The sequence below is a fragment of the Myotis yumanensis genome, unplaced genomic scaffold (genome assembly GCF_028538775.1).
Source record: "Myotis yumanensis isolate MYYU_CA2020_CCGP unplaced genomic scaffold, mMyoYum1.0.hap1 SCAF_14, whole genome shotgun sequence".
Taxonomy (NCBI): Eukaryota; Metazoa; Chordata; class Mammalia; order Chiroptera; family Vespertilionidae; genus Myotis; species Myotis yumanensis.
In genome coordinates this window covers 39,740,219-39,763,918 of record NW_027223765.1, presented here as the reverse complement: position 1 = coordinate 39,763,918, position 23,700 = coordinate 39,740,219, and the positions used below count along the sequence as shown (strand labels likewise).

The window sequence follows — 23,700 nt, the reverse complement described above, 5'->3', positions numbered from 1 at the left end:
AAGTGAAACTGTTCAAATCTGAAGGTGAGCACCATGCACAACTCGATATAAATCTCCAGGAACAGCAATATTTGAACCAAAAACCCCATCCTCTGCCGTTAGTGACAATGACCCAGTGAGCCCCCTAGAACTCACTATCTAGTGCTGGTCCTGAGTTCACCCTACTAATCCAAATCACACAAAATCATCATAAACAAACAAACCTGAGATAGGTTCTATTCAATTTCTCCCAAGACCTTCAGCCAGATTCTCATCCTAGCTGCCTGCTTAATGTAACTGTCTTGGCCTGGCTCCCTACCTGCTGGAAATGCCCGAGCCACCAGGCTGAGAGGGTGTGGGTGGAGGTGTGTCTTCACTCATGCTGTGGAGGTTAGTGGAGTCCCTTCTGCCCCACATGAGCACGGCAGACCCTGGCCTGTTTGAGTCCAGGGCCCCAGGCCTTGTAGTAGTGGCCTATTCTCAGTCCAGTGTGGACTCCTTTGCTGGCTCACCTCCCTAATGAGAACCTGTGTGTTTATTTGCACAATGATGACATCTGCCTCTATAAAGTCGATTTCCCTGCAAAATACTTCCCTCCAAAGCAATGTGTCTATGTTCTAAATTGAAAATTCTACATTTAAGTCTTTGAATTTTAGTTTTCCTATTCCCTCATTCTACCCTCCAGATTCCTTACTGTGCTAGATAAAATCCAGAGTGAATTTATAAGGAGACACCAATGGAGAGAAAGTCTTTATTTGCATAACAAACCTGGGTGAAGTAAGAGAGGCATATGAGCACCAGATGAGGGTGGAACAATCTTGGTGGAAGAAGAGAAGAAAGGGCCCTCTGGGAATCAGACAGAAAGAGCAGAGGTGCTAGCTACCATAGCCATATACATGTTCTGCGGTTGGCATCTGGACTGCTCTGTTCTCACTCTCTGGGACTTCTCTTTCCTTGTTCATAGTCTCACTGCTGGGGCCCCCCTTTCCTGGTCTTACAGTCCCAAAGGGCTCCCTTCCCAAACTTGGTGGAGGAGCACAGCTTTGTAACCAAATGTGCTTGGCAGCAACTACTTAGAAGCTGTTACTTGTATTTGTTGCAGCTTTTAGTGATTTTGACACCCTTGGACCACCAGGAGTGGCCCCTCCTGCCACCAGAGGATTCTGGTTTTTCTAATAAAGAAGGTTCTGGCCAATCAGTCCAAGAAGGGCCCAAATTCTCTTCCAGGCTGGTGTCTCTGCAGTCATGCCCCCCCAGAGTAGAAGATGCTGCAGCAGGGGATGTCACCTGAGTTTTCAGATATGTAGTCTGTGGTGAAAGAAAGGTGGGAGAGGAAAACTCAGCCCTCTCTCTCCCAAGTGCAGGTCCTTAAGCCCTTCCATAGCCACTTTCTTTCCCAAACTAAAGGCACCACGGAGTCCCCATCTGGTGGCATGCCCTCCTCCTTTCTTAGGCACAAATCCCCCCAACCCCATCCCACCCCAGTCCTTAGACCAGACCATCCCTCAGTCCCACCTGTGACTTTAGGCGAAGGTGCACACTCCTCACACTCCCATTTCTTACTGTTGGATCTAAGAGAGGAGCAGTCCCTATGGGTTCCACGGGATCCACATGTAGCACACAGAACAAGGCTCCACCTCCTACAGGAAGACAAGGAAGGGTTGTGGGCACAAATATAACACTAACTACCGCTTCGGGATGTCACTATAAGGTAGGCCTTTGCTGAGGGCTTCCCAGGCATCGTTTGCTGTACATTTTACCCATGATGAATGTGTGGCTGTGTGCTGATCTCAGGACCTTGCAGTTAGGCACAGACACTTGAAAGGCGGATTTGAAAAGGAATTGGACCTGAGTATCTCTCCACTGGGCTCAAGGAGAAGCAGACCTGCAGAGGGACCTGTTCAGGTGAATGAGTCCCGGGCTGTGATGTGTTTGCCCTGTGCTCTGCAGACAAAAGTGAATTCTTTGCTCTTAATAACTGTGCCAAGGTCTAACTCTAAGATGGCACTGATGAGAGATCTTTCTAGCCAGAAGCCTTTCCCTACCCTTCGTCCTCAAAGTTGTCTCTGCCTTGTTCATACAGACAGATGGGGGCATCACAATGCTGATAGCGCTGATACAACTCTGAGAAAGCCCCTGGTTCGAGTTCCCAGGCAGCATCTCTGCAGTGGGAGAAGAAACAGTAAGGGACACATTATTGGTTGGTGAAACCACTGTCCTCCTGGGAAGAACTAGAAAGAACTCAAACTAGCACAGCAAAGGAATTCAACAGGCCGCCTGAATAATTTCAGCAAGGTTGGGAAGGTGGCCTAACAGTGGGAGAGGGTTGAAGCCAAATGAATGGAACATGGGGGTTCCTTAGTTTCACACTGGAATTGGAGAACCTACCCCTCACCCAGGGAATTCTGATCCCCAAAGCACCCTTTTCAGAAACATGCCTATCCCCCAACTCTCAATCCTCCCCCTTTCCTTTTGATAATTGAAACGCTCTCCCTCTACCCATTTCCTCTTCACCATGTAACAATGCCTTGGCTCTTCTTCATTCTCCAAACTATCCTCATGCTCACCTCCTCTCTAGAAATCTAGGCAACCCAGTCCCTGGCTCAATTCCTGCTTTAGAGTTTCCACTACCTGTCTGGAATGTGAATTCCCATTCTTAGCATTTCTTGAGGAAACTCTTCTCTATTGTTGCATTGTGGACATTTGAAGAAATGCTTTGCTGATGTGTGGGCATATTTCTGTAAGAGAAACATGGAAAAACTGTGTTTGTAAAAACTCTATCTTTGATGACCTTATTTTCACCTTCACCCTCATCTCACAAAGAGAATGTTGCTAAGAAAGCCTGACTGGGGCTTACAGGAAAAGGAATTTGGGTGGGTTAGGGTGGAGGGCTGCATATTACAGTGCTAGACCAGGGACCAAAAGCTTAAGAAAGTTCCCAGGAGTGCCTTAGCTGTCATCTCTGGCCATAAGGCTTGGCAGTGCTAACCCAGTAGGGCTCGGGTACCTGAATGTTTCTCTTTCCTTCCATCCGAGGAAGCAAGCTGATTTGGAGGCTACTTAACTCATTCTACGATGCTCTAGTCATCCTAAGGATTTTTTGCTCAGTTTAAATTTTATCATGAAGGAGATCCTATAGGTCAAGGGTGACCAGAGACTGGGCTGACTTTCCTCTGACTTCCTGGAACCAGCCCTGCATACGGGCCTCCTGTTGAGATTGCCTGAGCATTCCCAAGGGGCTCTGAACTAGGACAATTGTGGAAGTCCTCTGGGCAGAGAAAGCCCCACCTGTATGCACTTGCGGTGGTAGATAGTTTGACTACAGCACGGACTCTGGATGTTTTCAACACTTGCTTGGGATAAGTCTTCACAACACAAGACGCAGCTTTCCTCTCCCACATTCCCCCGGTGGATGTCCTGTGTTGGGCGATGTTTTTCACAAAATGATCTGTGGCAGAGTAAATAAACTTGGTTTTGATTTATCTTGATGGAGTTTTCCAGCTGCCTGACTTAGGGGGGGCAATCAACTTCCCAGGCTGGTGCCCAGAGAACCTCCGTGCTCAGAGGGGAGGGGATGGAGAGGAGGAGAAGGAGGGTGAAGAACAGCCTTCTCACAGCTGCTCTCCCACTGAGCAAAACTCCCGGGACTATCTCCACAGCCCCTCTCATTCCTGAAAACCCCACTTCGTTCTGAGCAGCTGTCTAAGAACCTCAGCTGTTTGTAATTTAAGAAGGGGACGGAAGGAAGAAGTAACCCCTGTGAAATTGCCAAGTCAAGACACTGTTTCTCATTGAATGGAGGGACAGATTCCCTGGTGAATCAAAACAGGCCCGTGAGAACTAGACTCTGATTTGACTAGTGGCTAATTAAAAGCAAGCTGCAAAAGGGCAACCCGACTTTTCCCCTTCATCACTCACTTGTACTCTCCAAAAAATTGTGAAAGGCAACCCCTTTCTTGGCCACAAGGGAGATGGAAGTTTCTGACGCAATGATCCTTCTGGCAGTTGATGGCAGCTCCCTTTTTCTTGCACACAAAGCAGATCTGCAAATGAGATCCCAGGCAGTGCTCAGGATCCCAAGAAAGACAAACAGACATTCTGTGGAATGTCATTCTTTGGAATGGAAATTCGGTGAAGCAACGAGCATTCCCTTTCCTCAGTGGACCTGAAAGCTCTGGAGCTTCAAGCAGCACTGAATTATTTTGTTTTCCCAGGATGTGGCTCCCTCTCCTCACTTAGGATACTATGCCCCAGAGAAGCATGGAACTTAAGAGAAGGACCAGTTGGGAAATCCAGGAGTCCTTTGACTTCTAAATTAGCAACTAGGGGAAAAGAACCGAGGCAGGGATGATCAGGGAGGTATGAAAAGAGGCCTCGCCCAAGGCCCTCATTCCAGGGGATTCTAACCTTCCTAGAAGCCCGGGCTGCCTCCTTTTTGATGTCTTCAGGCAGGAATCCATGGAAACCTCTGTTAGACTGGCCCCGCTGAGGCAGCTTGCTAGACAGAATCTGGGGAGTGGGGGGCCAGCAGAACCAGGCTGTCAACATTGATGATCAGTGAAAATGTGCAGTGGGGTAGAGGAGGACAGAGTAGAAACAGAGCTTGGTGGAATATATATACATTTACAGAGTAATTTACTTAATAAGGGCTTACGTAACCTTAACTATAAGTTGGATGCTCTAAGTCAGTTCTCAACCTGTTGGTCGCGATCCCTTTGGGGGTCAAACGACCCTTTCACAGGGGTCGCCTAAGACCATCGGAAAACACATATATAATTACATATTGTTTTTGTGATTAATCACTATGCTTTAATTATGTTCAATTTGTAACAATAAAAATACAGTCTGCATATCAGATATTTACATTATGATTCATAACAGTAGCAAAATTACAGTTATGAAGTAGCAACAAAAATAATTTTATGGTTGGGGGTCACCACAACATGAGGAACTGTATTAAAGGGTCTCAGCATTAGGAAGGTTGAGAACCACTGCTGTAAGTGCTTTTCAAATATGAACTCATTTAATCCTCATAACCACCTTAAGAGGTGGGTACTATCATCACCCCCATTTTATAGGAGAAATTATGTGACATGCTCAAGACCACAGAACTGCAGAACCTGAGCTCTTACCCACCTTTGTGCCTCTCATTTATTAAGGGCTGCTTTTGTGTGCTGAGCACTTTGGGGAAACATTCCCTGGGTATTGACTATTTAATGCTTACCACAACCCTGTGATACAGATGCTATTGTGATCCTCATCTTACAGAGGAGGCCACTAAAGTGCAGCACGGTAAGCAAGCATGGCTGGGGTCACACAGCAAGGAGGCAGAAGAACTGGCATTCACACCCAGGCCCCCAGAACCCACACTCTTACCCCTTCTGCTGTATTGACCCCTAGGTATAGAATAAATACTCTTCTCAGAGTGTGCTTTGTATAGGAAGAGAAATGGGGCTTTAAAATGTTCTAATTGTAGTCACTCTGCCTTATTGCGAAAGGGGAGGAATTGAACTTTTCTTTAAAAACACATTTTAAAGGGCCCTTTGTTTCTGAAAAGCCCCCAAAGCAGAGTCAAGAATGGGAAATCAAGGAAAAAGAAGCTAAACTGTTATGTACTCATAAACAACGCATGTGTACATATATGTATACAGCACCCCAGCCCCACTCCAAGAATCTTCCAAAAATACTGGAGAGGGTGCTGGACTTCCTACAGTACTTGCATGTTATATGAATGGGGATTCAGGTTATTTCAACATGAAAGAAAAGGTGACCCTACAAGGTTAGACAACTTGACACTTGGATTATAGCCGTATATTCTCAATTAGGCTTAAAACATATCTATTTTAACACTAATTATCTCAGAGCTTTAGGACTATATGAGTGATTTCAGTTTTATATATACTTTTAAGTATTACTGTTTTCTACAATGAGCATGCATTAATAAACAGGAAACTCAACAGTGAAAGATTACAAATAGCCCTAGCTGGTTTGGTTCAGTGGATAGAATGTTGGCCTGTGGAATGAAGAGTCCTGGGTTCAATTCCGGTTTAAGGGCACATGCCTGGGTTGCAGGCTTGATCCTCAGTAGTGGGTGTGCAGGAGGCAGCCAACCAATGATTCTCTCTCATCATTGATGTTTCTATCTCTCCTTTCCTCTCTGAAATCACTAAAAATATATTTTAAAAAAGATTAGAAACAATCGAAATGTCCTTTAATAGGGGTTTGTTTTAATACTTTTTGGCTTAACCATACCATGGAATACCTACTAGCTATTAAAAAGAAAAGAACTAGATCAATATGTTAAATATGGAATGACCATAAAAAAGCAAAATACAAATACAAAACACTGTGTATAGTGTATTTTTATGTTGGAAATGTATGTGCTTGTAAATGCACTGAAATTAATCAAGACCTGACACCAAAACCAGAAAGGAAAATCACAGACCAATCTTTCTCATGAGCATAGATGTAAAAACGAAACAAAATTATTAACAAATTGAATCCAGCACCATATAAAAAGGATAAAACATCATGACCAAGCAGGGTTTATATCAGAAATGCAAAGTTAGTTTAACATAAAACAATTCAATAGCTAGAACAAATCACATCAACAAATTAAGGGGGAAAATCATGAGCATCTCAATAGATGCAGAAAGAAGTATTTGACAAAATTCAAAACACGTTCATGCTACCCTCCAACAAACTAGATATAAAAGGGAACCTATTCAATATAATGAAAAGAACCCATGAAAAACCTATAGCTAACATCAAATTTTAAAGGTGAAACATTAGATACTGTCCTCTGATGTTAGAAACAAGACAAGGATATTTACTCATATAACTTCTATTCAACACTAGATTGAAGGCCCCAGCTAGTACAAAAAGTCAAGAAGAATAAATAAAAGACATAAAGATTGGAAAGGAAGAACTGTCTTTATTCACACATAATTATATACATAGGAAATCCTTAAGGTATTTACAAAAAAAACCACCAAAAATAACTACTGAACTAATACTTGAATTTAACAAGATTGCAAGATATAAAATCAATGTACAAAAATAAATTGCATCTCTATATACCAGCCACAAACCTGAAAATGAAATTTTAAAATAGCATAAAATCACAAAATATTTATAAATACATTTAACAAAAGATGTGCAAGTCTTCTTCATTAAAAATAATTGCTGCCCAGCTGGCATGGCTCAGTGGTTGACTTAGATCTATGAACCAGAAGGTCATGGTTTGATTCCTGGTTAGGGCACATGTCCAGTTTGTGGGCTTGATCCCTGGTGTGAGACGTGCAGGAGGCAGCTGATCAATAATTCTCTCTCATTGATTTTTCTTATCTCTATCTCTATCTCTATCTCTATCTCTATCTCTATCCCTGGCTGGTTTGGCTCAGTGGATAGAGAGTCGGCCTTTGGACTGAAGGGTCCTGGGTTCGATCCGGTCAAGGGCACATGCCTAGGTTGTGGGCTCGATCCCCGGTTGGGGGCGTGCAGGAGGCAGCCGATCAATGATTCTCTCTCATCATTGATGTTTCTGTATCTCTCTCTTCCTCTCCTTTCCTCTCTGAAATCAATAAAAATATATTAGAAAATTGTTAAGATATATTTTAAAAGACCCAAACAAATGGTGCACTATATCATGTCCATGGATTGGAAGATTCAATATTGTTTGTACATTCTACAATGCAATTCCCCATCACAATTCCAAAAGGCTTTTTTTAAGAGAAAAATTTAAAGCTAACTATAAAATTTATATGGTAAAGGAACTGATAACCAAAACAATCTTGGAAAATAATGCAACTTACAATACTTAATTTCAAGACACTCTAAAGTCACAATCAAGACAGTGTTGCACTGGTGTAAGAATCGATATACAAATCAATAACATAAATAGATCACTAAGATGCACAGATATATGCTCAATTGATTTTGAAAAAGACACCGAGATAATTCAATGGGTAGGCAAAGATTTCTTGGGACACACAAAAAAGCATTAATGATAAAAAACAAAATTGATAAACTGGACTTCATCAAAATTAAAAACTTATGTTCTTCAAAAGGCATCATTAAAAAAATGAAAACAGAAAATCCCAGACAAGTTAAGATTACATTTCTGGAAGAGATTAAAACTGTAATTAGAACAGACTTATTCAGCCACTCTTCTCTTTCCCATCAAAACTGCCTTGTCCCACAGATTCCAAAATGGCGGCAGAGTAAGTAGAAGCTACACTGACATGCTCCCAGGATCAAACTGGAATTACAACTAAAATACAGAAAAACCATCCTGAATAATCAACTGAAGACTAGCTGGAGAGAACCCTGATAACCGAGGATGGAAAGTGGAGACCACATAGAGACTGGTAGGCAGTGCGGAGGTGCAAAAGGCTGGCTGGGCTTCCCAGACAGCAGCTGAAGTTCCGGAGGGATATCTCAGCTGTGCGGGGTGCCCACTGAGACCTCTGGGGTCTAAAGAAAATGAAAAGGCAAACCACAACAGGGAGGAAATAGTCACAATACACATATCTGAAAAGAGACTGGTAGCCAGAATGTATAAAGAACTCTTTTACGCCCAGCTGGTGTGGCTCAGTGGTTGAGCATCAACTCATGCACCAAGAGGTTGCCAGTTTTGTTCCCAGTCAGGGAACATACGGGCTCCCCTTCTCCCTTCCCCTCTCTCTCAAATCAATAAAAAACATTGAAAAAAGAAAAAAGAACTCTTACAACTCAATCAGACAACAGAATCCAATTTTTAAAATGGACAAAATATTTGTTCAGACACTTCATAAAAGGAAATATGTAAATGGCCAATAAGCACATGAAAAGAAGCTCAATACTTAAGTCATCAGATAAATGCAAATTAAAACCACAGTGCACACACCTTGTAAAATGGGTAATATTTAAAAGACTGACAATATCAAGTTCTAGCAAGAATATTATACAACTGGAACTTCATAAATTGCTAGTGGGAGTGTAAATTGGTACAACCACTTTGGAAAGTGACTTGGCAATTTCACATAAAGTTAAACACACAGTTAACATACAACCAGTAATTCTACTCCTAGGCATTTGCCCAAGAGAAGTGAAAACACATGTTCACAAAAAGACTTGTGCATGAATGTTCACAGCTGCTTTATTGATAATAGCCCCCAAATGGAAACAATTTAAATGTCCATCAACAGGTGGATAAACAAATTAAAATATATTCATACAACAGACTACCATTGGGGAATAAAAAAGCTACCAACGCATGCAACAACATGGATCAATCTCTAAAACACTGCATTGAGTGAAAGAAGCCAGACACAAAAGAGTACAAATTGTATGATTCCATTTATATGAAGCATAAGAATAGGCAAAAGTAATCTACAGATCAGTGATTATCTCTGAGGGGACTGACTGGAAGGGGAGGAGGGAACTTTGTAGGATGATGGAAATATTTATTTTGATTCAGTGTTTACATGGGGACATACATTATATATAACATTAGGGGCCCAATGCACAAATTTGTGCACCTTGAAAGGAACTGAGATGTGAGGCTGCTGCAGGCACAGGGGCAGGTCTCAGCTCATCCTCTGCACCTCCACCCCGGCCCTTCCCGCCTGGCCCCTTCTGCTGCGTCCCTGGTTCTGTCTGCCGCAGCCCTGCTCCTGCCAACGTCACTCCCATGAACTGATGATGCCGGCCCCACTCACACCTGCTGAGCAATTGGGGCTAGCACCCAGCAGCAGGTGCAAGCGGGGATGGTACCGTCAGCAGAGTGAGAGTGTCAGCTGCTGCCCGATCGCCCCTCAGGAGCAGGGGGAGGTGGAGAAGCCCTAAGGGGTGATTAGGGCCAGAACCCACTGCTTGCACCCGCTGACGGTGCCTAGCAATTGGGGCCGGCGCTGGGTGCCAGCAGCAGGTGCAAATGGTGGCTCCGGCGCCGGCAGTGGGTGCCAAGTGCTGGGTGGGACCGTGGCACGGGAGCAAAGAATTTTCAGTAACCACCAGAGGCCCCGATGACAGTGACCGGTGTCCTGCCTTGGTCTGGCGCTCTCCACTCACCTGCTCCACCATCCCGCTGTGGCTGTCGCCCGCCATGTTCCACGTGCACCCCCTGGTGGTCACCGGTTGTTCAGTTGTTCTACCTTTCGGTCTATTTACATATTAGGATTTTATATATATATATATATATATATGGAAAAGGAGAAAGATGGGGAATACTGTTTTGGGAAGAGACTTTTTATTGTATATATTTTTATATTGTTAAGATTTTATACCAGGTATGTATATTACTATTCAAAAAAAAAAATCTATTAAGGAAAACAAACAGGGCTGTGGATCTGAGGCTGGATACAAAAACAGAGAACAGACTGTATAGCAAAAGCGATGAGCTATTCAAAGCAAAGGGGGTCTTATACTCACAAGACAGAAATAGTGCACGCTGAGATTGTCTTTCTGAAGAAATTCCCCTAATTTTTCAGGATCCCCAGGTTCTTGGAGGCATAGCCGGCATACTGGAAGACAGAACATTAAGAACTCACTTTGGGAGCATAACCATCTCTCTACATACTCAGAGGAGGACAGTATTGGGAAGAGGGTCATTTTGATAAGGAGGGAGGTTGGGATGAAGTGTTATTTGGTATCACTTGGTCTTTATATCATTTTGGCCACATTTGAAGGAGTTGGCTACAATTGCTCACTTCATAGTTTTTTGTCGTAAGTGGCCTTATTAACTTGTTTCTTGAACTTTGGATGTGACATTTAAAAATTACACACCCTGAGTTCTCAACATCTTAAATAATCTGGGAAGGAAGTAGGATTCACAGTGAGAGGACCAAGTTTGCTGCCCTATACAGGTAGTCTTTGCTGAGGTGGGGAGCCATCAGCTGAACAAAACCTCCAGTCTTTCTTACCTGGCCCTGAAGATGGCTTCCCCTGGGTCACCTTCGTCGTCTTGGCAGATTTTCTATACAAGAGAAGGAAGAAGTACAAGGTAGTCTTTGAGGATTCTGTCAACATTTTTGTAACATTTCCCTCAAAATGCCATCCATGGGTCTGATGAAGTACCAGAATATCTAAAGATTAAGAAATCCGTTTCTTTTTTTATTTCATATATATATATATATTTTAAATTCTCACCCGAGGATATGTTTTTATTGATTTTAGAGAGAGGAAGGGGGGGGAGAGAAAGAGAGAAACATCAATATGAGAGAGACACATTGATCAGCTGCTTCCTGGACACACCCTGACAGGGATGGAACCAACATCCTAGGTATATGCCCTGCCCGGGAATCGAACCCAAAACCTTTTGGTACACAGAATGATGCTCCAACCGAGCCACCCAGCCAGGGCTTCTATTTCATATTTTTTGAAAGCATAAAACATACCTACTGAACTGCTTGAATTGTGTGAGATAGTATCCATCTTTCTGTTCCTGGTGCCTGTATTGACTATGTTGATTGAATGAATTCAGGAGCAAATTCCCTTTTACTGTTTCTTCTGCCATCTACTCTGAATCTCAGGTGGTATCACATTCACAAAGCATAATAAAATGATACTAAATTGGATTAATAATTTCCTATTGTTAGACATTATTAATGTGTTAGCTCAATGAATCTATAGAATGTTCTTAAAAGTGCTATTGCCCTGCCCAGCGTGGCTCAGTTGGTTGGATGTTGTCCGGTGTACCAAAAGGTTTTGGGTTCGATTCCTGGTCAGGGCACATGCCCAGATTGCAGGCTCAATCCCTAATAGGGGGAGTGTAGCCAATCAATGTTTTGCTCTCACATAAATGTTTCTCTCCCTTGCTCTCTCTCTAAAAAATCTTTAAAAAAGTGCATCCTATTATTTTGCATATTTTCCAGACGAGGAAATGAAGGCATAAGTAAATTAAGTAACCTGTCCCAGGTCACCTCATTAGCAAGTGTTAGAGCCAGTAGGGTCCAAGAGCCAGCACTTTCCTGGGAGGATAGGCTATGGTGTGTGCTTCCACACTACCCAACCCTCGCTCCCAACACCATGCAAAGGGGGGGAAAGGTACAGTGCATACCACAGGCCATTGAATAATGTCTCCCAAATTCCCTTAGGTCACCTACTTTACCTGAATCTTCGACATGCCTTCTCTTTTATAGGCTTCATTCGCTGCAGCCTCTCTCGAATTTTATTTATTATGAGGATAATAGAGACTCTTCCAGCTCTGAAAATAAACAGGGCTTGGTCAGCAATTTAATCCTACAGTTGGTGATCAAGTTCCACAGGGTCAAAGCAACAGAATATAAGGGACCCACCCAGCATCAGTGCTAGTAATAGCCAATAGCTATTAAAGCGTGTCAAGAACTGTTCGGGACATTTTACATGTGTTAACTGACAACCCCCCCTACTCCCCCCCTCCCCCGCTATGCCCTAGGTGCCATTATTATCCCCATTTTTAAAAAAAAATATATTTTATTGATTTTTTATAGAGAGGGAGATAGTTAGAAACATCAATGAGAGAGAAACATGGATCATCTGCCCCCTGCACCGCCCCCCCCAATGGGGATGTGCCCGCAACTAAGGTACATGCCCTTGACTGGAATCGCACCCGGGACCCTTCAGTCCGTAGGCCGACGCTCTATCCACTGAGCCAAACCGGTCAGGGCTCCCCATTTTTTAAGATGAGGAGACGGAGGCACAGGGAGGTCACAGAGAGGCACCTGCCTCAAGTCAAAGGTACTGCTACCACTCAGCCTGAACTGGCCAACGGGTTGTTTTCTTTGTGCCCGTTAAAATCACGAGGTGGCCCTCAGGGAAAAAGCCTCCTCTGGCCCCCAAATATGGGTGCCTTAATTCTGCCCAGTAAAAAGCGAGCCCCTCTAGTCCTTTCCTGGGAGGCGCCGGTGGCATGTCAGCTGCTTAGAGCAAGGGCTCCCTCTAGCGGGAGACGAGAGGTGACACAGACAAACCACCCCTTCCGCCTTGCACCAGGCTCAGGTGGCTGTAGAGGTTTGGCCTGTTCTCAACCTTTGTCTGCGGAGAGGACACCCTGCCGGTCCCCCCCCAACTCCGCCTCTCAGTGTCAGCGGACTGGGAACTGGGCTTCCATTGGCCAGGGCGACAAAAGTAGCAAAACCCACTCCTATGATGAAGGAAGGGCTGTTTCGCCAGGGGAGAGGGGAACTGAGTGAATCAGGTCACGCCAGGGACATGTCCTCAAGGCTGGGGAGCCCTGAGCATCCTCCAGGACTTCCAACCGCTCTGTCGGAATACAACCCGAGGCTAGACCGCCCTTCCTTTCTCGGTCTCCTCTTTGAACCCACGAGCTGCACCTGCAGAAGCAATGACATCGGGTGGATTCTTACTCAACAAAGCGCTTGGACAGGCGGGAAGAGGGCAGCGAAGGGCGAGCACTAGGGGGTCCGCGTGAGCTGACTACGGGGCGGCTCCGAGTTGTTGGGGAGATCCCGACCGTCTAGCAATAGAAATAAAACCTTGACACTTCGGTTCTTTGCATCGCTGGGCCAAGACGTTTCCCGAATGGAGTTCTGTGCACACTGGTGGTTACAGGGAGGAGCAACAGTCTTCACAGCATGTGAGGAGGGACGACGCAAAGGCGGGCTTCCGCGAGCGGCTCGGGCGGAGATTTCCTGACCGGGCGGTGCTCCTTCGAAACGGTTACCGAGCTGTTTTGCTGGACAAGTGCTGGGTAAAAGCTTGCTGAGAAAATGAAAAATAAATAAGCGTGTTCGGCCCCGCCGCCACAAGAATAAACAATGATTACTTTGCAAAATAGATGTCGGTGTGGCCACAACCGTCCCTCCGAGGTAACCGCCGGCGAAGGGGCTCAAGAAGCATCCCGGGAGTGCCAGACCAGGGTCATGCCGCGCCTGCAGGGAGGCTGGTGCGGGCCGGGCCGGAGGTCGCTTCTGCCGCTCGCTGCTCACGGTGCACGCGGGCCGCCGCTCCCGGCCAGGGCCGCCCGTCCAGGTGTCGACGAGGGCGCCTGTGTCTCGGAGCTTTATTCGTTGTAGCTTCCTCACGGGCGGCCGCCCCGCGCGGTGACTGCGCCGGAGGAGGGGCGAGCGCGCAAACGGGGGCCGGGTCACGCGGGCTGCGACCCAGGGAGACTGCGGCCCCGGGGACTACCGCTACGGTGACGGTTGGCGGAGGGGAACCGCTAACCGCCGCGCGCCCGCCCCCTCCGCCGCGCCCCTTCCCCTCGCGCCGCGGGCGCTACCACCGCGCGCCCCGCCCTTCCTCTAGCCACGCCCCTTCACGCGCCCGCTCTCGCGCCAACACGCTCACCCGCCCCTCCTCTAGCCCCGCCCTTCATCTAGCCACGCCCCTTCGCGCGCCCGCTCTCGCGCCACGGGCGCCAACACACTCGCCCGCCCCTCCTCTAGCCGCGCCCCCTTCCCCTCGCGCCGCCGGCGCTACCATCGCGCGCCCCGCCCTTCCTCTAGCCACGCCCCTCACGCGCCCGCTCTCGCGCCACTGGCGCCACCACCACTCGCCCGCCCCCTCCTCTAGCCCCGCCCCTCGCTTCGCCCCGCCCCCGCGCTAGAGCTCCGTCGTCAGTCTAACCGGCGGAAGACGCGCCCAGAAGCCCGGGGGAGACGGTCGCCCTGTGGTGACGTATCCCGCCGGCGCGAGCAAGTGACGCGACGGGGCCCGTTGTCTGTGTGTGGGGCTAGGGGCCCCGGGGGCGTCGGGGGCTCCCGGCGGGGCGGCGGTGGGTCGGGAGGCCTGGACATGGCGCTGAGGGGCCGCCCCGCGGGAAGATGAATAAGGGCTGGCTGGAGCTGGAGAGCGACCCTGGTGAGGAGGGGTCGGCTGGCCGGGGGGTGGGGGGCTGGGGGTCCCCCCCCCCCGAGAGGCGCCTGCCTGACCACCTTTTGTCGCCCCACCAGGCCTCTTCACCCTCCTGGTGGAAGATTTCGGTAAGAGCCTCTCCTACCCGCCGGCCCCCGGCTGTGGGGACTCACTCTCCCGCCCTCCCTGCGTGGCCCGGAGCTGCCCTTCCCGACTTCTTTTCTTCCCTGACCGCAGGTGTCAAAGGGGTGCAAGTGGAGGAGATCTATGACCTTCAGAGCAAGTGCCAGGGGTGAGTGGCTTGGCGGCAGGACCGCCTTTCACGCCTCGAGGCCTAGAGGTGCCCCTCAAGGCGGGCGGTGTCCGGAACCCCACGTTGTAAAGTCTCACCTAAGGAAGCAGCCCTCCTCTTGGGGTGCCCTCCCGATCAAGCTGGTGTTTTTGTTTTCTCCAGTCTCCCCTCATCACTTCCCTTTATGCAGTAGCACCTCCCCCAGTCGGTAAAAATTCCAACCATCCTTTGGAATACAGTTCAGCTGCTTTTTCTGGTCTGGAGCAGGAAGCCAGGCCCTTCTCTAGACCCAGATCACACCTGCCTTTTGAGCAGCTGTCATTATTATTATTTTTTAAATTTTATTAAGTTATTACATAGGTGTCCTTATCCCCCCATTACCCCCCATTACCCCCCACCCCCTCATGCCCTCACCCCCCTGTTGTCTGTGTCCATTGGTTAGGCCTATAGGCTTGCATATAAGTCCTTTGGTTGATGAGCAGCTGTCATTATTAACGACTGCTTTAATGTGCCCGGTGTGCCGGTGCCTTTCATCTCCACACAAGGGTTTTGTATAGATTGGTTGGCACCTGCGAGGCCCTCCTGGTGACCAACCTCAGGGTCTCGTTTTGGTGTGGAGGAGCTGCTGTGGTGACTGCATGGAGAAGTCTGCTTTTATTTCCCCACCAAGGAGGGGCTCATATTTTCTTCCTCGTCTGCATTGGGCTCAGGCCTCGGGGTTTAACTCTGAGAATTAGTGTTTCAGTTCCTCATCAGTTTTTGTGCTCACCTTAACTTCTATTCCTACCCTGCCCTGGGCCATTGGCTCCAGCTTTTCTCCCCTTATCCCAGAACCATAAACTTCGTGAGGACACTGGTGGACTCCTGGAGAACCACGGCCAGAAGCCGATGCTTAGCCTGCCTGTGGCGGGCTTCGGGGGTGTGAGGGCTCAGGGCCATGTGGGGCAGTGTTGGGAAGAAACCAGAAGAAAGGCGGGGGGTTGCAGGAAGGGCACCTGAGCGGGAACACAGTGCAGGGGAACAGGGGGAGAGAAAATGGGTGGTACTGGTTTCCTCCCCCAACTTGGCTGGTTTAGCTCTGCTCCTTACTTTCCCCAGCCCCGTGTATGGATTCATTTTCCTGTTCAAATGGATCGAAGAGCGCCGATCCCGTCGCAAGGTCTCTACCTTGGTGGATGATACATCTGTGATTGATGACGATATTGTGAATAATATGTTTTTTGCCCACCAGGTGTGTTGGGCTCTGTGTTCTGTCTGGAGGGTGGGATGCTGCTATTGTCTTTGCTTGGGAAGTGGGAGTGGGAGAAGGCAGGAGGAAGAGATAGGCAGATACTAAGGGTGGTGGTTATAGAAGTCCCTTGGCAGAGGGAACTGAGCTCTTATTCATTAAAAAAGGGAGCCTCTTTAGAGCAGTGTGGGATCAGAATCTACTTTCCATGTCCCCAGACATCTGATGGGTATTTAGTTAGTTAAGTGAACAAACATTGGGCAAAGATGAGGATTGTTGTCCAGTTATGACTGTCCCTCTCTGGGTTCCCATTCCTGATGAATGTGGGCTTCAATTGAAGGATGCTGTGCATGGGTGACTGTTCTTGGTTTCACAGCTGATCCCCAACTCCTGTGCCACTCATGCCCTGCTGAGCGTGCTCCTGAACTGCAGCAATGTGGACCTGGGGCCCACCCTGAGTCGCATGAAGGACTTCACCAAAGGCTTCAGCCCTGAGGTATGCCATGGTGCCTTAATCTTGGCTCACGGCTGGTGGGACACATCTGACCTCCATGGCCGCTGGCGATGCCACTACATGACATATGGCACTGTGAGACTTTGTATTTTTCACATGATCATTTACATTACATTTGACTCTTAAGTTAATTGTGGAAGGCAGTTGGTTTTAGGCCCAACTGTCAGGAAAGGAGACAAACCTAGGGAAGAAAGGACCATTGCTTAAGTGACACCATTTTAGGACTTTGTTGGCATTTTGCAAGACACATTGCTCCCAGTGTCCGCTTATTACTGTGCAAGGCCATTAGAGCCCATCTGTTGGGGGCTCCAGAGCTCTCTTCTGCCCGTAGGAGAGTCTACCTGTGCTTCTTCAGATGCCTGGAACACCCCCAGGCCTGCACGTCTAAGCTCTGGTTCCCTCCCAGAGGCTCAGCTGAGAAGCTGTTCTGATGTGGTCTCATTTTCTTCCCTCTAGAGCAAAGGATATGCGATTGGCAATGCCCCGGAGTTGGCCAAGGCACATAATAGCCATGCCAGGTGTGTGGGAGCTGTGGGAGCTGTTGGGGGTGGAGGTAAGGAAGGCTGTCCCATTCGGGGCCCTGACTGTGTCCTTCCCCAGGCCCGAGCCACGCCACCTCCCTGAGAAGCAGAACGGCCTTAGTGCAGTGCGGACCATGGAGGCATTCCACTTTGTCAGCTATGTGCCTATCACAGGCCGGCTTTTTGAACTGGATGGGCTCAAGGTCTACCCCATTGACCATGGTAAGCACTCTGAGCTGGGGGCCCTTTGGGTTTCTCTGCTTAACTCTTAAGGAGTTGGGGTCCAGGGTTGTCAGGTGCTTGGGACTCAGCGGGGGGATGGGGGGTGGGTATTCAGGACATCTGGCTTTGGCCACATGGCACCCTGCACTGCATTGCCTGATTAGCCCCTGACTCCCTGATTCAACTACTCTCCATCCTCCCTCCCATTCTTGGCTTGCCCAAACTTGGGCTTCCCACCTGCTGACTCCTTGTCTTGGTGTTCCTTAGGGCCCTGGGGTGAGGATGAGGAATGGACAGACAAGGCCCGGCGGGTCATCATGGAGCGTATCGGCCTTGCCACTGCAGGGTAAGGGTCCTGTGCCTGCCCTACCCTTGGAGCTGTGCCCCCATTGGGAGGGGCACAGAAAAGGGAACCAAGGCAGAGAAGCCAGGTGGTTTGTGCCATGGTGAATCTGGCAGGATCAGGCTTGAATCTAGGGCTCCAACTCATTGCTCTATGGCCTGCTTTGGGAAGGGGCAGGACTTGGAGCCCTAGGGGGCCCAGGTATGCTGGCTCACTTCCTGCCAGGCCCCTCACACCGCTTGTTGGAAGGCACCAGCTCAGGTGCCTGGTATGCATGGTCAGCTGCTGCCTGTCTGTTGGGGTGGGGCCTATACTCCTTGCTGCAGGTGTGACTTCAGGGATCCCTGGCAGGATATCTGCCTCAAGGTGATGGTGGGGTTGGGGTGGGAGCTGCTCTCACAGCTGCAGCTGTGACTGCAGGGAGCCCTACCATGACATCCGCTTCAACCTGATGGCGGTGGTGCCCGACCGCAGGATCAAGTACGAGGCCAGGCTGCATGTCCTCAAGGTGAACCGTCAGATAATACTGGAGGCCCTGCAGCAGGTGGGTATTCTCCTGCCCGGTCCCTGCCCAGCCATTTTCTCCTTCCCCTCACTGGGGCATCTGTCTATGATTCCCAAATCATCATGGATCTGGGCTTCAACTAACCACTCCTCTCCTTTGAGCCCTTTTTGAGAAAGCGGGGCCTGGGGTGGGGAAGGAAAGTAGTTTCTAAAAGGAGGTTTGGGTTTGACTTGTATTTTCCTGTGAGGGAGTGGGGAGAGCCAAGGCCCTTAGCTGTCCAAGGTAGAGGCTGGGGCTGCCTTCTCTCTTCTGAGCCTTGGCTTCTCTTTTTAGGTGATCAGGGTAACACAACCAGAGCTGATTCAGACCCACAAGTCTCAGGAGGCACAGCTGCCTGAGGAGTCCAAACCAGCCAGTGGCAAGTCCCCCGTGGCTCTGGAGGCGAGCAGGGGCCCAGTGTCCTCTGAGGGCACCCACACAGGTACTAGGGTCTTAGGGCCTCTCATGGGCCTCAGAGTGACCCCTCATAGCTTGACCTGGAAGACCTGAAGGCACTTGGGCAGTGATTCAGACACTGCTACGGAAGGCCTGAAGCCCAGTGCTTGCATCCCTTTCCCATCCGAACAAGGAGGGAAAGCAGTTTTCCCTAAAGAAAGGCATTTGTAAAGGGCTGCTGTTACCACAGGCCCCTGCACCTTTTCTGTAATGCATAGTCCCTTTCTGGTTTTCTTCAAGCCTTTTTTTCTTTCTGCCTCCCTTTCTTTTTCTATCTTGTTCTCTTGTCTTGCTGTGGGCCCATGACTGACTTCCATCCCACCAGCTGGCTCAGCTGTCACAGGACTGGGGAGACAGCGGGCTGGGGACAGCTTTTTTTGAGGATCTGGCTGAAGGTCCTGCCTGTGCTTCTCTCAGACGGTGTGGAGGAGGTGGCTGGTTCATGCCCACAAGCCTTGACCCACAGCCCTCCCAGCAAACCCAAGCTGGTGGTGAAACCTTCAGGGAGCAGCCTCAATGGTGTTCCCCCCAACCCCACTCCCATCGTCCAGCGGCTGCCAGCTTTTCTGGACAATCACAACTATGCCAAGTCCCCCATGCAGGTGAGCTGGGAGTGCCCCACAGGAGTCACTCCAGGATTCTTGCGAGAGGCTGCCATGGGAGTGTCCTCAGGTGGTTCTTTGGTGTTCAGCCCCCACCTGGGCCGGGTTCCTCTGTCTGATACTCGGAAGCACCCACAAAGGCAGGGGCTTAGGCAGAGAGAGCTCCGCTGACTTTGAATCCAGCCACACAGTTATGGGGCTAAACGTTTTGGTCATGTTCCTTGGTACAATTCTGTGGGTTGGATTCTGCTGCAAAATGAAGGCACAAGACTCTCTGAAGCCCTGTGTAGGCAGGTAGTGGGGGTGGGCAGCAGCTTTTCCCAGAGCCAGGGCTGGGCTCGAACACCTGGAGTGGTTCTGGACTTGACCTGAGAGCCATTCCGGCTTTCTCTCTGGCTGTGAATGTGATGCCTAGCCTGGGCTGACTGATGCCTGCTCATGGCTACCCTGGGTTTTGCCTCAGGAGGAGGAAGACCTGGCAGCAGGTGTGGGCCGTAGCCGAGTTCCAGTTCGCCCACCCCAGCAGTACTCCGATGATGAGGATGACTATGAGGATGAGGAGGAGGAGGATGTGCAGAACACCAACCCTGCCATCAGGTCAGCTCAGCTCTAGGCTGGAGGCTCCGAGTGCTGCAGATCCTATCTTGACTATTTCAGTGTGTATCTGAGAATGCCCTTCAGCAGATGGATAATACTGAGCACCTGCTGAATACAGGGTCCCTGCAGAGGGTGGGGGCTGCCATGAAGGGGCTGATTGCAGGTCCCAAGAAGCTTTGGGAGGGATGGGGGGAGGGCTGAGCACATTTAACCAGACATCAAAATATGTTCTGTTGGGAGGTGGCCTTTTGGTTAGGTTTTGGAAGAAGAATTGGGTGAAATGGAAGGAGGAGATGGGGTAGGGGTAGCTTTTCTGGAAGACATGGCATTGGCAAAAGGCCAGCAGCTGAAGTAGAGAAGGTGTCCTTTGAGGACACCTGGCTGTAGCTGTCAGTGCTTAGGGTGCCAGGCTTGGCATGGCTGGGTCAGGCTGCTTGGCATGAGGAGCTGCAGGGTCAGTCCCTGGATGCCAGATTGTGTGCAGACAGTTCTAGGCATTGCTGGGTGTGTGGTCATCTGACCCAGTCCCTTGGCTCATGTCTCATTGGGCCCCACAGGTACAAGCGAAAGGGGCCAGGAAAGCCAGGGCCATTGAGTGGCTCCGGGGAAGGGCAACTGTCGGTGCTGCAGCCCAACACTATCAATGTCTTGGCCGAGAAGCTCAAAGAGTCCCAGAAAGATCTCTCGATCCCCCTGTCCATCAAGACCAGCAGCGGCGCTGGAAGTCCAGCTGTGGCAGTACCCATGCACTCGCAGCCCTCGCCCACCCCCAGCAACGAGAGCACAGACACAGCCTCTGAGATTGGCAGCGCTTTCAACTCACCACTCCGCTCACCCATTCGCTCGGCCAACCCCACACGGCCCTCCAGCCCTGTCACCTCTCACATCTCCAAGGTGCTTTTTGGAGAGGATGACAGCCTGCTGCGTGTTGACTGTATACGCTACAATCGCGCTGTACGTGACCTGGGTCCTGTCATCAGCACAGGCCTGCTTCACTTGGCTGAGGATGGTGTGCTGAGTCCCCTGGCACTGACAGGTGGGCCTCGTGCTGACTCACTGGCCACTTGGTGTACCAGGGATGGAAGAGGGAGGTAGCCAAGTGACCACCAAGTGTCCTGCACTCTGATGGGTCTTCTCATGTCTTCTTTTCCCAGAGGGTGGGAAGGGTTCCTCGCCCTCCAGCAGACCAAGCCAGGGTAGCCAGGGGTCCAGCAGCCCAGAGGAGAAGGAGGTGGTGGAAGCTGCAGATGGCAGAGAGAAGTCTGGGCTGGCCAGGTCTGGTGAGCCCTTGAGTGGGGAGAAGTACTCACCCAAGGTGAGCCCCTGCAGTTTTCTAACCCTGGCAGAGGGAAGGGCCTGGGGGCTGCTGCCTAGAGCTGGGTTCTTGATTAGAGTTTTGGTGGGGAGGTTGGTGGCTGTGAAGCCTATCTGGGTTGGGTAGTAGAAGCTTCAGTCAGCTCCAGGCACTCTGGTGCTTATCCTTGCCTCTCGCTGCTTCCTGGTAGTGTGGCTTTGGTGCTGGCGCCAGCCTCCCTCATGGGTGCAATGCTGGGTTTTGGCAGGAGCTGCTGGCACTGCTGAAGTGTGTGGAGGCTGAGATTGCAAACTATGAGGCTTGCCTCAAGGAAGAAGTGGAGAAGAGGAAGAAGTTCAAGGTGGGTAATTTCTCCAGCTGCCTGGTCCTCTGTCCATGACTGTCTTCCCGGAGGTGCGGCTTCTTGAGGTCAGCTGGTGGCAGCTCTTGGGAGATGCCGCAGTGCCCTCCTCCTTTTCTCCCACAGATTGACGACCAGAGAAGGACACACAACTATGACGAGTTCATCTGCACGTTCATCTCCATGCTAGCTCAAGAAGGTGGGGGTACTCACTATTGCGTCCTACCTGGCATACCCTGCTGAGGGCCATGTTCCTCAGGTCCCCCCTCCGCCAGGCCTCTGCTGGGGATTGAGCAGGCGGTGGGTCTCAGGGAGGCCCATAAGACCCTCTGCTCTTGGCCTGAGTCTGTGGCCTATTGAGCAGGTGGCTGTTAAGCATCCAGCCACCTGCTCAAGGGCCTCTGCCTCTTTGCAGGGATGCTGGCCAACCTGGTGGAGCAGAACATCTCGGTGCGGCGGCGCCAAGGGGTCAGCATTGGCCGGCTCCACAAGCAGCGGAAGCCTGACCGGCGGAAACGTTCACGCCCCTACAAGGCCAAGCGCCAATGAGGATGCTGGCCCCAACTCTGCAGCCTGCTCTTGCCTTGTGGCCTCACCAGGGCCCCTTCCCTGCCCCACTCCCTCTTCCCAGTATTACTGAATAGTTCCAGCCAGAGAGCTCAGACCCTGGAAAGGGAAGCCAGGCCGGGATTCCCTGCATTGTACTCGGGTAGGTTAAGCCCATAGTGCTCAGGAAGCAGCAGCTGGAGCTGGGAAAGCGAGGTGCTGCAGCTTTCTTCACAGCCGGCTGTGGGGCTGCAGGACCTGGCCTTTCTGCCTGGGCAGCAGAATATATATTTTACCTACAGAGACGTCTATTTTTCTGGGCTCTGGCCCATTTTGCCACCACTGTGTTGACATAGCCAGCTTCCTGACTCTGCTCTCTCTCCTAACAATTGCCATCCTGGTGGGGCCTGGGTGGCTTGGGCCTGCTGCTCTAGCTGTAGCAGCCAGTTGTCTCTTGTAAGGAAGCCAGGTCTGCTCTTCATTCCTCCTGGGAGAGCTCCAAACTCAGGGACCTGGCTTCTGGGCTAGGTTGGGAGTGGGGTGTCCCAGCAGGGGTGAGGGGAGCAACCTGCTAGGATCCCATGGCCTGAGCAGAGAGGAGTGTTTGAGCTGTTTGGTGGTTTGGTCCCTTCCTGGCTCTAGTTGGGCTTGTCAAGTCTGCTCTCCACAGCAGGGCTCTGGGGCTCTTTGCCTTCAGTGTTGTGGCCCTGGCACTGGGCCTGCCTTGGACTCCTGGGCTCCGTCCTGGAGCCTGGGGCTCAGAGGAGCCCCTGCCCAGCCCCTCAGTATTACCACGTTTCCCTTCTGGTAGCAGAGACAGGGCTGCTTGCAGGAGACTGGCACCCCTCAGCTCTCCCTGCCACACCAGCTTCCTCAGCCTTTGCAAGGCACTCAGGGTGGGGACTGCAGGACCAAGACAACCATTTGGAAACCATATGTTCCCGGAGGGCCTGATGCCAAGGGGTAATGGGCCCAGAACTGCCTCTGGAGCTCAGCCCCCAAACATAGCCCCATACCTTCTGACAGATGGCTTTGAAAGAGATCCAAGGAGGCCCCTTATCTGTACATAGTGATCTGGGAGAGGGGTGGGGAACAGCTGGCAGCCCTGGCAGTTGTCTCTGCACTGAGCATAGCCTGACCCCTCAACCCCTTGTAAATATTGGGTCACTGAGTGAATAAAACTCTCCTAAAGAAATGAACCCTCCTGTGGTTGCTGGCTTGAGGTTTGTAGGCTAGGTGGAGGTGGGAGTGAGGAGCTAACCAGGCCTGGCCCAAGGTTCAAAGACCAAGGTGAGAAATATGCATTCTTGGGCATTCAGCTTTCTGGGGCAGAGATTTTTGGGACCTAGGCCTGGAATTCAGGACCTGAGCTGAGGAGGGACCTCGGGGGGCTGTGGAACCTGAAGAGTTGTGTTAAAGGTGC

The 23,700-nt window shown here is 50.1% G+C and overlaps 2 protein-coding genes across 4 annotated transcripts; one reads left to right on the top strand and one right to left on the bottom strand.

Moving 5' to 3' along the window:
- Nucleotides 1–725: 725 nt before the first annotated feature.
- Nucleotides 726–14,161, bottom strand: PHF7 (PHD finger protein 7). The gene is given in 12 exon segments (XM_070390705.1): nucleotides 726–1,234; nucleotides 1,236–1,287; nucleotides 1,495–1,619; nucleotides 2,025–2,141; nucleotides 2,611–2,717; nucleotides 3,268–3,427; nucleotides 3,898–4,022; nucleotides 4,387–4,488; nucleotides 10,393–10,484; nucleotides 10,884–10,936; nucleotides 12,071–12,166; nucleotides 13,437–14,161. Coding segments are annotated over 12 exon segments (1,224 nt in total). The 5' UTR covers nucleotides 13,460–14,161; the 3' UTR covers nucleotides 726–1,062.
- A 375-nt stretch (nucleotides 14,162–14,536) lies between these two features.
- Nucleotides 14,537–23,476, top strand: BAP1 (BRCA1 associated deubiquitinase 1). 3 transcript variants are annotated; one of them, XM_070390703.1, is made up of 17 exons: nucleotides 14,541–14,763; nucleotides 14,856–14,885; nucleotides 14,995–15,049; nucleotides 16,148–16,280; nucleotides 16,654–16,773; nucleotides 17,248–17,309; nucleotides 17,392–17,534; nucleotides 17,802–17,880; nucleotides 18,352–18,421; nucleotides 18,716–18,863; nucleotides 19,295–19,479; nucleotides 19,943–20,076; nucleotides 20,634–21,112; nucleotides 21,231–21,391; nucleotides 21,639–21,731; nucleotides 21,858–21,930; nucleotides 22,147–23,476. In XM_070390703.1, exons 1-17 carry the CDS (start codon nucleotides 14,727–14,729, stop codon nucleotides 22,278–22,280), a joined length of 2,136 nt encoding a protein of 711 aa, XP_070246804.1. In that variant the 5' UTR covers nucleotides 14,541–14,726; the 3' UTR covers nucleotides 22,281–23,476. The 3 variants fall into 3 exon arrangements, 2 of the variants coding, with proteins under 2 accessions (XP_070246804.1, XP_070246803.1); XM_070390702.1 differs by having other exon boundaries at nucleotides 18,298–18,421; XR_011468070.1 differs by lacking the exons at nucleotides 21,231–21,391; nucleotides 22,147–23,476 and having other exon boundaries at nucleotides 14,537–14,763; nucleotides 18,298–18,421.
- The last annotated feature ends 224 nt before the right edge of the window (nucleotides 23,477–23,700 follow it).

Bases quoted from the DNA above. Each gene is read 5' to 3' on its own strand.
- BAP1 (XM_070390702.1), top strand. From the start codon at position 14,727: ATGAATAAGGGCTGGCTGGAGCTGGAGAGCGACCCTG. The intron at 18,864-19,294 runs GTACTAGGGTCT...TGCTTCTCTCAG, and splicing joins CTCTGAGGGCACCCACACAG to ACGGTGTGGAGGAGGTGGCT. The intron at 19,480-19,942 runs GTGAGCTGGGAG...GTTTTGCCTCAG, and splicing joins ATGCCAAGTCCCCCATGCAG to GAGGAGGAAGACCTGGCAGC.